This window comes from Phyllobates terribilis, unplaced genomic scaffold, assembly GCF_046119375.1.
Source record: "Phyllobates terribilis strain yellow unplaced genomic scaffold, ASM4611937v1 Scaffold_11__3_contigs__length_659146591, whole genome shotgun sequence".
Classification (NCBI taxonomy): Eukaryota; Metazoa; Chordata; class Amphibia; order Anura; family Dendrobatidae; genus Phyllobates; species Phyllobates terribilis.
The window spans coordinates 51,786,112-51,802,839 of record NW_027362771.1 but is presented as its reverse complement, the minus strand read 5'-3'; the positions used below and the strand labels follow the sequence as shown (position 1 = coordinate 51,802,839).

Sequence of the window (16,728 nt, the reverse complement as noted above, 5' to 3'; positions counted from 1 at the left end):
TTTTGGGGGAAATTTTTCTTCATTTTCACAGTTAAACTTTATAAACTTGTGAAGCACCTGTGGTTTTAAGGTGTTCACCACACATATAGATACATTCCTGAGGGGTTTCCACTGTTTAAGCACATCAGGGGTGCTCCAAACGCGATATGGCATTTGCTAATGATTCCAGCAAATTCTGCGTTCAAAAAGTCAAATGGTGTTCCTTCTGTGTGCCCAAACAATTTCTGTTACCCTTGTGAAAATGCAAAATTTGGGCCTAAAGTAAAGTTTTTGTGAAAGTAAAATGTTCACTTTTTCCTTCCACATTCCATTAATTCCTGTGAAGCACCTGAAGGGTTAATAAACTTCTAGAATGTGGTTTTGGAGTACTTTGAGGGGGTGCAGTTTTTAGAACGGTGTCACTTTTGGGCGTTTTCTGTCATGTAGGCCCCCCCTAAGTCACTTCAAATGTGATGTGGTCCCAAAAAAAAAATAAAAAAAATGGTTTTGTAAATTTTGTTGGAAAAATGAGAAATTGCTGGTCAACTTTGAACCCTTCTAACTTCCTAACAAAAAAAAAATGCAGATGTAAAGTAGACATATGGGAAATTTTATTTATTATTTTGTCTGGTATAAATCTGATTTAAGGGCATAAAAATTAAAAAAGTTTGAAAATGGCGAAATTTTCAAATTTGATATTTTCATAAAGATACGCAAATCATATCAAACAAACTTTACCACTATCACAAAGTACAATACGTCATGAAAAACAACACTGGGATCCGTTGAAGTGTTCCAGAGTTATTACCTCAAAGTTTTCAAAAATTTGGCTTGTCACTTAGTGATGGAGCTAATAATTTTGACCTAAGGGGTTAATTCCATTTCTCCGCTCCTAAAATGGAACTGAAAAACTCCCACACAGACATGTGAACAGAGTGGGAGATTGAGGGTGTGGGGGTGTATGCTTGTCTGTGTGCCATGTAGGGTGACATAAAAATATCACAATCCGATCATAGAGTAACAGCTTACAATGAATAAAACAACACAATTGCAACCCAGCAAGTTTATTTATTTCTTTTTCAGACAGGATTCGCTGCAGGTGTTAAAGAGATTTGGTTATAACAACATTAACAACAATAATAATAAAAAAAAAAAAAATACAAGTTGTCTGTTCTCCTATGGGATATGAGCTTTAATAAACATAAAAATTATGCTTAAATGTTGCACTAAAGTATTCGGAAGGGAATCCCCATGTACAACATCGCTACACAATCCTCATGTGCTTCGTACAGGATCCAGTTTTCTCCTGGGACCATAATGGTTACTAGAAATGTATATCACGAAACAAATACGAAATATTGTCCCATGTTTAAAATAACATGAAGGATGATTGACAAAACAAGCTGCATTGCGTGGGTGCATGGAAATCCGCCCGTACCCTTCAAGTGAATATCCGGATTCATTCACAATTCTACAGCAATTCCTCCGCACACAAGGGGAGATGGGGACGTAATGCACAACAGTACTGCAAAGGATGATTCTTGGCCATGTATGGGATTCTCATCCACATAGTAAGCTTTCTCATAAAAACAATTGTTACCATTCTGAGATCATCAGAGTTGAATCGTGGACAGAACATATCAAGGCTATAACTTTACATGGATATATGGAAAAATAGAATACTTCATGGATCAAACCATTTCCCGCTCTTAGGACAATGCACAGAAACGTTACTATCAGAAGATTGCAGCTAGTGCTGGGTTTTATTACACCCATTTCTTGTTAGCCCCAACAAGCACCCAGGCTTCCATGCAAGAGGCTGAGATTACTGCCAGCAACCAGCTGTCAATGGGGAAGATACGCAGCATACAGAAATCGATGCAAACCAAAGCATCTTCTGAGGAACTGAAAAGCAGATGATACAGAAGTGGTGCTCCGATCGTCATAAAATACTTTTCCGAGCTATTAAATTTATTGGTAGACCTTGAGTACTATTAAGGTAAGCTACAGACCTGGCGTAACTCCAGACACAAGCCTATCGGTAAATGTGCAAGTTACAGCCTTAGCTAAAACTGTAGTAACAAGGACTTACTCTAAAGCAACATACAACAGAAAAAGGAAGGACTGGCAAACCAATACAAATGTCAAAAGGGAATAGTTTTAACAGAAAAAAAGAAAAAAGAAAAAAAAAATGCAGGAAATCGTAGGGATATACTAATAAACTACAAGAAATTTTCAGTCATCACTTTTCTCTGATCAGTGTTCCAAGCCATATGAAGGTAACAACTTAAAGCTTTGTTATACTGTTTGATAATAGAAATTGATTATGGAATTTATTCAATGTCCATTTCTGGAAGTTTCTTTTCTGCATCAGAAGTAGCCGAATCTGCACTTTGTTCTGCACCCTGCGGCCCCGTGCTGCTATTTACGTCACTGTCTACTGGTCCGTTCTGCTCTCCGGCTGGCTGCTCCTCTTTTGGAGGTTCCACTTTGGGTTTTGGTTTGGAGACTACTGGGTTGCATGTGCTCGTCAATTCCTAAAATAGATGAGAGATGGAATTAATTTGTAATAAAAACCTGGTGGAAAAACCACCCACAGTTTTCCCAACACACCCACTCACCATTCATGACGACCAATCATTTACCATTAGAGTTGGTCACACTCCATTAATCCACACACATTCACATATATGGGTTGAATCACTTCTTATGGCCTATTCTGTCTTTTACCCCTTGCATGGACAAAAAACAAACGAAAAAAAAACAAGGAACCACAGTCGTCCATCATTAAGCAGTTGCTTCTTTATGATGGTGGACCATGGGCATGTTTTTCGCTTTGCAGCATTTCTTCAGTAAGAAGTTAACAATTCAGTTAACAGTATCTAAGAAAGTGGGCTCTTCGGATGTGATCCCTCTAAAATTGGTCTCTAGCCTGCAGGAAACCCATAGGTTTGAATTTGTCTAGAGAGATGGAAATAGAATAGGGCAGATATATGAAGCTAAATTCTGGCTTAATACGACCATATCTCGCACCACCTTTATCAGGTGTGTTAGACACTATCTGACCCACACAATTGTCCTTGGCAGGAAAGGGTGCTTGCCCCAAACCAAATTTGGTGAATGTAATCCAGCCAATAGGTGTAAAGTTAAAAACAGTGTGAAGCTTTAACCTGCACCATATTACTGAAAAGGACAAGTAAATCTCTATTCACTCAATGGTTTACAGCAGTACTTCACTTCTCAAACCATGAGATGAACCTCACTAGTTGGGCTCCCCCTAGTTGCTGATGAGGCTGGTGGTTTATGGAAGTAATCATATGTTGCACAGTCTGTTCTATGGCTGCAGCAATCTAAAGTTGAGCAACATCGGTGACTAACTATATTCCTAATTCAGTGATTTACTAAATTCAGGATGCAAAAAAGGTAAAAAAAAAAAAAGTTTTTAATTTTTTTCTTTTTTAAAGCAGGTTTCCACTGGTAAGATATTGATCACCTTAGTTGGCACTTCTGGGTTCTCTAGATTAGCAATGAGGAGCTGATGTGATGGAGCTGTGGTGTTCCCCTAAACACATTGTTTGAACCTGGTCACTGCTAGATCTGATAACAGCTGATCAATGTGTGCCCCCACAACGATCTGATATGGATCCCCTATTCCCACGGATAGGTTATCAATATCATGGATGAGCAGAAAACCCTTTAATTTTAGTATGGACATCCACCACAGATGGCGAGGCCCAGATGTAATCTTAAATCAGTGTGGTGAGCGCCCTACAGATAAGGATTGCGAAGCTCTGGTTTAAGTAACAAACCTGTATCTTATCTCACTGATTCCGCACTTGATGCGCAACCTTCTAATACTCGATAATAAACAGGACAGACATTAAATCCTAATGTCATACATTAGAAAAGCTAAACGTTATGTATCTTTGTTAGACAAACATTCATTTAAAAAACTCACTTTTGTTTTCCCCATTATCTCCATTGTTTTCACCACTGGATCTACAGTAAGGTTCTGCTTTATCTGCAGGTTCATTTTGTTATTCATCCATTCCATGGCTTCATTTGTGGTCTTCTCAACCTTCTCCATGTCAGCAGCATCTAAATGGTCATATGCTTCTTCCTGCAGCCAGGAACAGAAAATCATGCTACTACACCAACAGAATTTTGTGCATCGGTTCTTCCCTACAATTTTGACAGCATCTTGCACACGAGGAATGATCATTAAGACCAAGTTCACGTGTTTAGGATTTGCTGTACATTAGTGGAAATGCACCAAGAGCAAAATTAAAATAAATAACAGCAATTCCTCCTCCATTTCCCTTGACCATTGAACCCATTTTGTTTCACATTACACCTAAAACTGAAAAACATTTAGAACTCGTGTCTCAGGAGCTCAACCATGTCGTCCTCTCCCTCTTTCTTACTGTCCTGCATCTGGCTGTGAAATAACTTGCTGCAGCAGGTGCCTCCCCCCACTCTATTCTGTCTGTAATGGGACGCAAAGATGGTCAAGCCATGCGCCATTGATCAAGTGGTCACCAACTGGAGACAGATTAGGTCAGCAATATATTAATTCAGTATTCCCTGTGATTTTTTATAAGCCTTTGTCTGCATGACTGAGACAGACAAAATTGAATTATGTAATTTTCACAATCATTCATTGCTAGGTAAAATCTAACTGTAAGAGCAGCTCACATACCTTATTTTTAAAAGCATTAATAACTTTCATGTACAGTTGAATTTGTTTTCCAAGCTCTTCGAAGGCTTTTGGTCTGTCCTCAAACTCCTGGTAACGTGTCTGGATAGGCTGGCCTAGATTCTTGAAGGAACATGAAGAAATTGACATGCAGTTTAGAACTTGACATAACAAGAGGCAACACTGCTCATTTCCAAGTGATGGCAAAAGGCTTATTCTGAATGACAAGTTTTACAAAAACATTTCAGAATTTAAGTTGTGATTTTTTTTTTTTTTTCATTTTAATGAACATGTAAGCAAATGTCATACAATATAGTTTAGCATTACCTTTAGATCTGTTATTTTGTCTATATACACTTGTTTTGACTGATCTTCTCCATCTTCATACAACCAATTCTCAGTGTCTTCCAGCTTCAGAATAAAACTATTCCGATCCTTAAAATAGTAAATGAAAATGACAGTGATACAAAAGAAATTGTACAAGTAGGTCACTAAGAATGTGCACAGAGTGAGATTCAGAGACGCCTTTCTACCACCAGACTGGTCTATCGGAAACAAAACACATTAAGACTAGAGGTTCCTATTGAAAGGTAGGATTATAATCTGTTGACATATCACACAGACATCTCAGAAGGCTGGAGAGGTTTGAGGAACAGTCTCAGTCTAGAAAACTAACATTGGCAGCATTGCCAAAAAAAACATTGAAAGGGTCAATTATACCATGTATTCACAATGCAGTATGGGGTCAAGGGCTATCATTGTGCAGAGCAATACGGCAAAGGAGGTCTAACCTCTTCAGCAAAGAGTGCCACTTTTATATTTGATGCAATGATAACAGGAGATTGGTCTGAAGATCATATAGGCAATGCTAGAGGTCGTCAAAAAAAAAATGTCACTAATCCTACTCCCAAGATTATCATGTGGGATGGCGTAATGTACAGTAGCCAGACCCCTCTAGCCTTCATCCCAGGAACACTAACAGCTTGGCGTTACACTGATTTGGTGGTGGAACCAGTGGTACGGCCATTTCTCTAAAGTGTCACTGGAAACCACAACAAATTATTGGATTATTTCCGGATATCAGCACAGGAGTTACAACTGAAGGCACTTACATCTTCATTGACAAACTTCTCATAAACACCGCACAGTTTGTCCCTCATCTCGTAGACATACTCCTCCACTGCATTCTTTGCATCATTTCGTTCCTTCTCCAATTTATCCTGCATGATCATTTTTCCCTAAGGGAGAGAAAGCAACATTTAGCCTTCATGGGTCCCTGTTCGTGCTTACATTTATAAAAGTGCTTCAAGGGAAATCGGACTCCCCGAATCCTCCCTCTGACCAACATTAATTATGCATATACGACGATTGGCCTAAGGTTGGATTCACACATTCTGTATTTGGTCTGAATTTTTGCACAATGTATCTGCAGCAATCTTGTGGCAGATTTCAACTTTTCCACTGCCAAGGGTGTAATCTGTGCCGATTCTGCACAAAGAATTGATAGGATACAGATTTAAAACAAGAAAAAACAAAAACAAAGAAAAAACACAATCTGGTTTGATTCTATAATACAAAGTAGACCACATCATATGGAGGAGATTAATCATCCACTTTGCTAGTACTGTAAAATGCTATGAATTCCACAGGTGTGTATAATCCAGCTTTTGAGCAACAGCTAATATTAGTATCTTGTCTCCACAGGATCAGAAGAACATGTCACTGCAGTATTAGTGTGCATGGGTGACCACCACAATTTACAGTCTATGGGATCAACCGCCACACACATGACCCTCAGCGATCACATGCATTTATAACCCATCCCAAATAAAACCCCATTAGAGCATATATTACAAATGGTAGCAAGAAAATTGAGGGCTAGGATTTTCCCCTATACAGAAGACAATCACTTCTTGCCAGATCAAAAAAATCTAAACCACTTCACAAGTGTTGCAAGGCAAATCAATATACTGGCAAAAAAAAAACAAAAACACACAACATTATCCATCCAGAATATTTGAGACGTCATAATGAATATTTCTTGACATCTGCTGGATGTTTTGCATTAGCACAATAAGGTGCAGACCATGACCAACACATGCTGGTCCCTACATTCCTATGAAGAGACACTAGCAGTGTATACAGATATGTGCTCCCAGCCTCTCCAATCCGGAGCCAGAGATGATGGTAGACCTCCCGTGCTCTAGAGGATAACTAAGCATCAGGAACGTGTTCCCAGGTATGCTGGGGTGCTGCAAATTCTCCAGGCATGTTATGTCTCTAAATCACTGTTAAGGTGAGTATATGAACCACAAACCTCATTTTCAATAAATAGGTTTAGGGAGTCCCTTCCTATCTGCCATGGAGGATAGTGCTCGATGGGCAGGTCAATGGTGCTGGTCTTCACTTTGGGTTTTTTGGCTTGAGGAGGCTGATCATTCTTTTTCTCCTTAGGTGAAGTTTGAGTTGTCTAAGAAGAATCAAAAACAGAAGCTTTTAACACACAGCAATGTGTTTTCACCCATGAATTACTTCATAGTTATGGACTTCATTAGTAACAAGGATATTGCCGTGACACAATATATACTATAATGCTGCAAGAGAAAGATTCTCTAAACCATCGAATGCTTTTAATAATCAGGTCTGAACTTCTCATGTTCAAGTCTAGAAGCAGAAGATACTGAACTATGAGGGTATGTGCACACTATCCATACTGGCAGCGCTTTGAACGCAGTATACTCTATGCTGTGTCCAAAGTGCTGAACGCAGGTGAATCCGCATGTGTTCATTGAATCATGCGGATTCACCACATTCAATACATTGTAGTTATCTAAATTTCTCTTGCAGAAACTAGAGACTCCGCAAAAGAAATAGACATCCTGCGGATCTGATAGCTGCGCCGCGTGCTCGTGTCCGCGGGTGATTCGCAGGTGCCCAGAGACGCATAGTGGACATGGGTTTCTACAAAACCCATCCACTATGCTGTAACAGCTGGTCACTACGGGTTTGACGCTGCATAACCCGTAGCGGCTCCCGACCGTCTGCACATACCCTGAAAAGATGACAGATGAAGAGATTCTAATCCAGTAATTTAAGGTTAACTTTACATTGTGTGGGAATCTATTAAACATTCTACTGCACTGTCCGATTATATCCCGAACTATGTGCAATATGCAAAAGTGAAGCCCGGCATCAACAACTCAAGATAACACCAAAATGGTGGGATCCACAGAAAACCTCAATGGAGAAACAAGAGGTGAATTTTCAAAATGTAAGAATAGGGCAAACATTAATTGGGGTGAAGTCTTACAATTTTAGACTAGAGATAGGTTGCAACATGGTGCCAAGTCTAAGCTATTATTCAACACCAACTACTTGTATCCCAGGGTAAATGTATTGTGTGTAATCTCATAAAATTAAGCACCTCCATTTCTTCAGAACTAGGCTTGCTTTCGGCTTGCGCTGACTGGTTCTCTTCTTGCTTTTGCTCCTCTAGGTCAACCTGCATTTTCTATCAACAGATATGTGAAGCATAAGTAACGGACATGTATAACAGACTGTTCTAATTGTAGAGAAGGGAACAACAGTAGTACCTCCTCATCTTTCGCAGCTTGGTCTGTATCCATAGGTTCCTCTGAATCGTCTGTTTTGTGGACTTCAACGAGAGATGCACTTGAGACGCTAAATATACCATGGACATTAACGCGTACTTTAACCTTTACCTTGGAACTGGATCCATCAACCTGAGGAACTACCTTCTGCACATGAAACTGACCTGTTAAAACCAAAGTTAAAATCAGGTTTATCAAGTCCTTGACAATCAAGATTCACACACAGGTAATATTTATCATATTTAAATGGGTTGTCCCAACTTAGCAAGCCATCACCTATTCAAAGCATAGGTGATAACTTGATGGGAACCCACAGCACAGCAGTCAAGAACAAGGATCCAAAATGCAAAGCAGTGGTTGAGCAGGAGCACGACCACTCTAATCATTGTCTATAACCATCTCCTGCAGTCTAATAAATAGGCAATGAATGAGACTAGTGAGGCTAAACGACCACTGCTGAACCCAGAAAACCTATTTAAAAAATGAGTTTTCCAGGCTTCAGCTTTATTTCTGAAATTACTCTATGTGACAACAAGTTGCTAAATCCTAATAGTGTGCAAAGCGCACACAGTCAGGATTTCGCTGTTGCCTCTTTGAGCAAGCAGTCCCATTGCCACCAGAACGCGATTTGCATAGTGGCAGTCACGTTCCAATTGACAAATTTTCCTGATTTTTTCAATGTTCTAAGAGAATTGGATAAGAAGGTCATTGACTCGGGACCACAACTATGCAAATTGCATACTAGAAGTCATATGACTGCCTGCTCAAATAGTACACCTTCTCCTAGGACACTATGACAGCCCAATTTAGTGCCAAAAGTGGATTTGCATGTATTATTGTGTTTACTTATTTACTCAGAAACAAAATGAACATCTACCCTGTTGTATCTTAGGTTTTGTCTGTTTTAATGGCCAGTGTGAACATGTTCCTATATTTCGCATGCATACCAACTTATACCCCAGTTCATTCATTTTTTTTTATTTCCCGGCAAAGACAACAGGAACAGACCCCGGGAAACTAAAAAGGGTGGGATCTGCACCCTTAATGTACTCAATGAGAAAGAAATTTTACAGTAAATACAAAATTCCAACTTTCTCAATAATTGCATTGGGGATAGAGTACTCTGGGATATATTACAGAAGACCCATAGGGTGAAGTAATAAGAAATGACCTTATAGCTAACCCATGCATAGCAGTCAGCAGCACCTACAATCTAGGCTAACTTGGGAGAAGGAAGAAATGACAGGCATGGATCCTGCATGACACAGGAGTTCTGTGCTATTAAGCTAAACAGCCTACATTGGGGGAAGAAAACCCTGAATGGAGCAAATATCCCCTCAGATAAGTCACCATCCATGAGGACACCGGAAAGAGTTAGGCAGAGCAGCTAAAGAGAAAGTTGCAGTAATGTGCATCACAATGGGTCACTCCCTGGAAGATTATGTAACTTCCTCACAGAAGCCCAAGAGCACTGGAAGAGACTAACAACTAGCCTTCAAGGCATGAAGCATAAGGGCAAAATCAACCAAAACTGTTGTACCCTCATCTCCAAGATCCTATCCCAATATGTAGCAAATACCTCCAATTAGAAATGTAGTATAGCTACATGTAGATTGTACTATAGATTAGCCAAGTCGCTTACCCCATGTGCAGGGCATTGCAGTAGCTTAGGTATCCTTCGTTACAACCACTCATAGTGACTAACTATATTAGTTAGTTGTTAGTAGTCATAACCGTGGATATCGAAGCTACTACAATGCCTTGCACGTGGGGTAAGCAACAGAGAACCAGAACTACACTAGATTTCTAATTGAAGGTATTTGCTAATATTAGTACTATACCTACTACATATTGGGATAGAATCTTTGATATGGGAATACCCCTTTAAAGTAAGAGGAACCCTGGAGAGGGTTTCTAAAAAGGTCAAAATGTTGGTGCACACCACAAGGAATATAAAAAAAAAAAAAAAAAAAGACTACAGCATTTTTCAGACTATAAGACGCACCGGACCATAAGACGCACCTAGGTTTTAGTGGAGGAAAATAGAAAAAAAAATTATGCAAAAAATGTGGTCATGATACCCTATTAAGGGGGAAGGGGTCTGCCGCCGACACTGTTATAGGCCATGAATATTCACCACACCCATGGAAGTGGTGAAAATTCAAGGCCTTTAATAGCAGGCACACTGACCGCCGAGTGCAGCATGAGCCGCGCTGCGGCTACAGCGTGTGCACTATTAGGGAGAATGAATGGTCACTGCTCCCCACGCACGCAGTCCTGGCGTGGGGAGCAGTGACTATTCCGAGCGAGAGACAGCGCTGGAGGAGAGAGGAGGGGAGTATGAAAGTTTTTTTTTTTCTTCTTCTGTGCAGAGTGACAGGGATCAGGGGGTGCCAAGCATACCTGGATGGGGGAGAGGGGGGGATCATACATACAGGGATGAAGGGTGCCATACATACCAGGATGAGGGGGTGGGGGGGCCATATATACAGGGATGAAGGATGCCATACATACAGAGATGAGGGGGAGGGGGAGGGGGGGGGGGGGTCATACATACAGGGATGAAGGGTGCCATACATACCAGGAGTCACGCTGCAGGCAGTGTGCCGGTTATTAACGAAAATTAATATTCACTGCTCCCCTTGCCCATGGGCGTGGGGAGCACTGAATATTCATTTTCTTTAGTAGCGGGCACAGTGTAGGCTGCAGAAGGCAGCTCCTGCCTCCTGTACACCGTTACTAAGCCACTGTCGCTTCCCCCACATCTCCCACCACCCACAGACACAGTATTTATGTATATCGGACTATAAGACGCACCCCCCCACTTTCCTCCAAAATTTGAGGAAAAAGGTGCGTCTTATAGTCCGAAAAATACGATAAGTTAGACAGAAAAAAAATTGACAGACTGAAGTTTACAATCTAGAAGACGGTCTTGATAACTGAAAAAGGGAAAACGCTCCCAAGTTAAGTACCCAAGTCTGAATTACTATGTTGCCCAATTCAGATGAGACATGTTGGGGTGAGGGGAAAAAAACAAACAAAAAAAAAAAAAACCGAGATCCATGGAGTAATTACAGCCCAAATAGCAAGGATAACCTACAAGACCTGAAGAGGCTGGACTGGAGCCTGTAGAATGGTTGGGAGGCCCTTTGCTAAAAAGGCAGAGGGAAGTACTCCCAAAGAATGAGCAACCTGCACTCTGTCAGATACTTGACTAACAACTGTTCAATGGTCTTTACCCAGAGACCGGATAAAAAGAGGCCCATACCAGGCCTGAAAAAAAGTTTATGGAGAAAATCCACACTCCAATGTAGTTTCTCATCTGATAGTAAGAGTAGAATCATGGTAGAAGAACTACTGATGCCCATCACCAGATGGATCAAGAAAGCCAGTAGTACGTCAAAGACATAAGCTGGTGTAGTGAACGGCCCCAGTATGGTGTGCAGTTTCTCGCCGGAGCTGCTTGGGCGAAGGTGGCACAATGGCGGGCCCATAGGGAAAGAGGCAGAGAAAATCCCAGGAAAAAAGGAAGGGACTTCCGGGGAAATAAAGAGGAGAGAGGTCCCATTAGTAAGAACTCACAGAAAGGAGAAGGAGGGGGGGGGGGGGGGGGGGGGGGGGGAATAACATACTTCAGTGACCTCACACAATGAGGATACCAGCACCCTGCTTTGCCATCAGACATGGTGTCCAGTGACAGATGTAACAGGCACCTGCAGGGAATTACTCTAGGTAGAAGTGAATGCTATGTACTCCCTTTCTTTATATGCCCATGTAAGAATGTAGCTCAAATTAACATTGCTTCTATGAAATTTTTTTTTTTTTTTTTTTGAATTTCCTGACTTTCATACTAAACCTGAAAGGCACAAAAATTATAAAGGGATGAAATTCTAAATTCTCCAGTAAATGATACATACATTTGTAGGTCCCAAAAACAGTTTTAGGCTGGTTTCTTCAGATATCAGAAGCCTGATTGAGGGCTATTGCTGAGGTATAGGTCATAATGTAATACTCTGCCTATATTATCCGGTAACCAGTGAAACATTCTACTTGTAGATCTTAGGGTGTTATTTCTTCAAAAGTTTTAGAAAGTGGGGTCCTGGAAACTTTTTAGGAAATATTTGTGATTTTTAAAAAATTGTGTTACAAATTATATATAGAAAAAAAAAAAAAAATGCAAAAGTTAACATAGCACATCAGTCCCATAAGTCAGCTACACATTACAAGTACTAAAAAACATAACTATTAAAACTTACCTAAAGAGGGGTCAGGATATGGAAGCTCTTTGGGCGCACTGTAATAAGCATCCAAACTAAAAGGTTCCTTCCTGTAGAACGTAAGCACTTTGGAGAAGGGAGCAGCATGGTTCTTGGGAAACACCTCACAGTCGCTGAAAAACAAAATCAATTATACATGGTTACCAAGAACAGAAAAATCATTTATGGATTGGACGTAATCAAAAGTCCAAATCATTTTAGCTTAAGAGTAAGTGGTAGAGCATGTCAACAAATTATATCTGAGCTTACCTTAATCCTTCCTCAGCTGGAGAATTCCACTTCAGGGATATTGGGTATGGTACCAGATCCGTGATGGAAAACTCTCTAACTTTAAATGCCGGAGACAGAATGGCGCACTACAGAGAAAAAAGTAAAAAAAATAATTTCAGATTTGGTTGGGAGACAAAAAAAAATGCTCAGACTAATCTCAGGCCGCTACAAAACAGTTTATTGCTAATAAGAATTACGTAATTTGTGAACTGCACATCAATACTCGGAGTGCCCGTGTAATGAAAGGTTCACATCCCCAATGGGAACTAAAAAATAAATAAAATAGAAAAAAAATATTAAAAACTAGTCATTAACCCCTTAAGCCCCGCGGGTGGTTTGCACGTTAATGACCGGGCCAATTTTTACAATTCTGACCACTGTCATTTTATGAGGTAATTACTCTCGAACGCTTCAACGGATCCCCCTGATTCTGAGATTGTTTTTTCGTGACATATTGTACTTCATGATTGTGGAAAAATTTCTTCGATATCACTTGCGTTTATTTGTGAAAAAAACGGAAATTTGGCGAAAATTTTGAAAATTTTGCAATTTTCAAAATTTGAATTTTTAAGCCCTGAAATCAGAGCGATATGTCACACAAAAGAGTTAATAAATAACATTTCCCACATGTCTACTTTACATCAGCACAATTTTGGAACCAAAATTTTTTTTTGTTAGGGAGCTATAAGGGTTAAAAGTTGACCAGCGATTTCTCATTTTTCCAACAAAATTTACAAAACCATTTTTTTAGGGACCACATCACATTTGAAGTCACTTTGAGAGGTCTTTATGACAGAAAATACCCAAAAGTGACACCATTCTAAAAACTGCACCCCTCAAGGTGCTCAAAACCACATTCAAGAACTTTATTAACCCTTCAGGTGCTTCACAGGAATTTTTTGAATGTGGAAGAAAAAAATGAACATTTAACTTTTTTCACAAAAATGTTAATTTAGACCCAATTTTTTTTATTTTCACAGGGGTAACAAGAAAAAATGGACCCCAAAATTTGTTGTGCAATTTCCCCTGGGCACGCAGATACCCAATATTTGGGGAAAAAATACTGTTTGGGCGCACGGCAGGGCTCGGAAGGGAAGGAGCGCTATTTGACTTTTTGATTGTAAAATTTGCTTGAATAATTAGCGGACGCCATGTTGTGTTTGGAGAGCCCATGTGTGCCCAAACTTTGGAGCTCCCCCACAAGTGACCCCATTTTGGAAACTAGACCCCCCAAGGCACCTTTCTAGATGCATAGTGAGCACTTGGAACCCCCAGGTGCTTCACAAATTGATTCGTAACAATGAAAAAGTGAAAAAAAAAACACTTTTTCATTTGTATGAATCAATTTGTGAAGCACCTGGGGGTTCCAACTGCTCACTATGCATCTAGATAGGTGCCTTGGGGGGTCTAGTTTCCAAAATGGGGTCACTTGTGGGAGAGCTCCAATGTTTGGGCACACAGGGACTCTCTAAATGCAACATGGTATCCGCTAACAAATTGAATGGAAAATCGGCTCAAATTGTTAGCGGACGCCACATTGCGTTTGGAGAGCCCCTCTGTGCCCAAACTTTGGAGCTCCCCCACAAGTGACCCCATTTTGGAAACTAGACCCCCCAAGGCACCTTTCTAGATGCATAGTGAGCACTTGGAACCCCCAGGTGCTTCACAAATTGATTCGTAATAATGAAAAAGTGAAAAAAAAAACACTTTTTCATTTTTACGAATTAATTTGTGAAGCACCTAGGGGTTCCAAGTGCTCACTATGCATCTAGATAGGTGCATTGGGGGGTCTAGTTTCCAAAATGGGGTCACTTGTGGAGGAGCTCCAATGTTTGGGCACACAGGGACTCTCCAAATGCAACATGATATCCGCTAACAATTTGAGCCGACAATTTGTTAGCGGATATCATGTTGCATTTGGAGAGTCCCTGTGTGCCCAAACATTGGAGCTCCCCCACAAGTGACCCCATTTTGGAAACTAGACCCCCCAAGGCACCTATCTAGATTCATAGTGAGCACTTGGAACCCCTAGGTGCTTCACAAATTGATTCATAAAAATGAAAAAGTGTTTTATTTTCACTTTTTCATTTTTACGAATCAATTTGTGAAGCACCTGGGGGTTCTAAGTGCTCACTATGCATCTAGATAGGTGCCTTGGGGGGTCTAGTTTCCAAAATGGGGTCACTTGTGGGGGAGCTCCAATGTTTGGACACACAGGGGCTCTCCAAACGCAACATGGCGTCCGCTAACAATTTGAGCCGATTTTCCATTCAATTTGTTAGCGGACACCATGTCGCGTTTGGAGAGCCCGTGATGTGCCTAAACAGTGGAGCTCCCCCACAAGTGTCCCCATTTTGGAAACTATACCCCTCAAAGATTTTATTAAGGTGTATAGTGAACATTTTGAACCCAGAGGTACGGCACATTATTTGTTTACATTAGGTCATCATATTGAATAAGTTTTCATTATTCTTGAGCGCAAGTGCTCGCTACTTGAGTTTGCTCAAGTGCTCGAGTGACATGCTCGAGTCCCTGCTCCGCATGTTTCACGGTTATTAGACACCCAAAAAAAAACATGCGGGGATCGCTCGTGCATGGCAGGCAATCCCCATAAAGTTTTTTGGCCGCGAAGCATATGGGGCAGAGACTCGAGCATGTCACTCAAATACCCACGATACTAAATGCATACCAGAGCACCCGATGCAAACTCAAGTAGCGAGCACTTGCTCTCAACACTAGTCGCCATATCGTCATCTTTTTTTCTTACTTTTGAAAAAAATCCCAACCCCAGCCCTAGCCCCAGCACAACCCTAGCCCCAGCACAACCCTAGCCCCAGCACAACCCTAGCCCCAGCACAACCCTAGCCCCAGCACAACCCTAGCCCCAGCACAACCCTAGCCCCAGCACAACCCTAGCCCCAGCACAACCCTAGCCCCAGCACAACCCTAGCCCCAGCACAACCCTAGCCCCAGCACAACCCTAGCCCCAGCACAACCCTAGCCCCAGCACAACCCTAGCCCCAGCACAACCCTAGCCCCAAACCCAGCCCTAACCCTAGCCCAATCCTAACTCAAGAGTTTATTTTTGACGCCGTTCCTTGTGCGGTATAAGTGATTAGACGACTTTATTCTTCGGGTCGGTGTGATTACAGCAATGCCAGAATCATATGGGGTTTTTATGACTGACAGCTGTCACACACTAAAAGACGCATTTTTTGTAAAATCTAGTTTTTGCATCGCCATATTTTGAGAGCTATAATTTTTCCAGATTTTGGCAGACAGTCATGTGACGGCTCGTTTTTTGCGGGATGACTTGACGTTGTTATTGGTGCCATTTTCAGGCACGTGACATTTTTTGATCGCTTTCTATTCCGATTTTTGGGAGGCAGAATAAACAAAAACCAACAATTCAGGAATTGTTTTTTTTTTTTTTTTTTTTATTCTGTTCCGCGTGTGGTAAAATTGATGAGGCAGCTTTACTCTTCGGGTCAGTACGTTTACAGCGGTACCACATTTGTATCATTTTTCTATGTTTTGGCGCTTATACACAATAAAAGCTATTTTATAGAAAAAAATATTTTTTAGTATTGCTTTATTCTGAGAGCTATAACTTTTTTATTTTTCGGCTGATGGAGCTATATGGTGGCTTGTTTTTTGCGGGACGAGATGACGTTTTCAGCGGTATCATTTTTATTTATATGCTTCTTTTTGATCGCGTGTTATTCCACTTTTTGTTTGGCGGTATGGTGATAAAGCATTGTTTTTTGCTTGTTTTTTTTTTTTTTTTTTTTTACCGTGTTCACTGAAGGGGTTAACTAGTGGGACAGTTTTATAGGTCAGGTTGTTCCGGACGCGGCGATACCAAATATGTGTACTTTTATTGTTTTTTTTTTAT

The 16,728-nt window shown here is 40.8% G+C and overlaps 1 protein-coding gene across 1 annotated transcript in view; it reads right to left on the bottom strand.

Moving 5' to 3' along the window:
• Positions 1-1,027: 1,027 nt before the first annotated feature.
• The window catches only part of HSPA4 (heat shock protein family A (Hsp70) member 4), a 46,731-nt gene continuing 31,030 nt past the window's right edge, over positions 1,028-16,728 (bottom strand). The window contains exons 10-19 of the mRNA XM_073651245.1: positions 12,813-12,919; positions 12,543-12,676; positions 8,269-8,450; positions 8,100-8,186; positions 6,993-7,145; positions 5,788-5,913; positions 5,003-5,110; positions 4,679-4,798; positions 3,938-4,099; positions 1,028-2,516 (exon numbers count right to left, since the gene is read on the bottom strand). Coding sequence (XP_073507346.1) covers positions 2,313-2,516; positions 3,938-4,099; positions 4,679-4,798; positions 5,003-5,110; positions 5,788-5,913; positions 6,993-7,145; positions 8,100-8,186; positions 8,269-8,450; positions 12,543-12,676; positions 12,813-12,919 — 1,383 coding nt within the window. The 3' untranslated portion in view covers positions 1,028-2,312. The remainder of the gene's footprint in view (positions 2,517-3,937; positions 4,100-4,678; positions 4,799-5,002; positions 5,111-5,787; positions 5,914-6,992; positions 7,146-8,099; positions 8,187-8,268; positions 8,451-12,542; positions 12,677-12,812; positions 12,920-16,728) is intronic.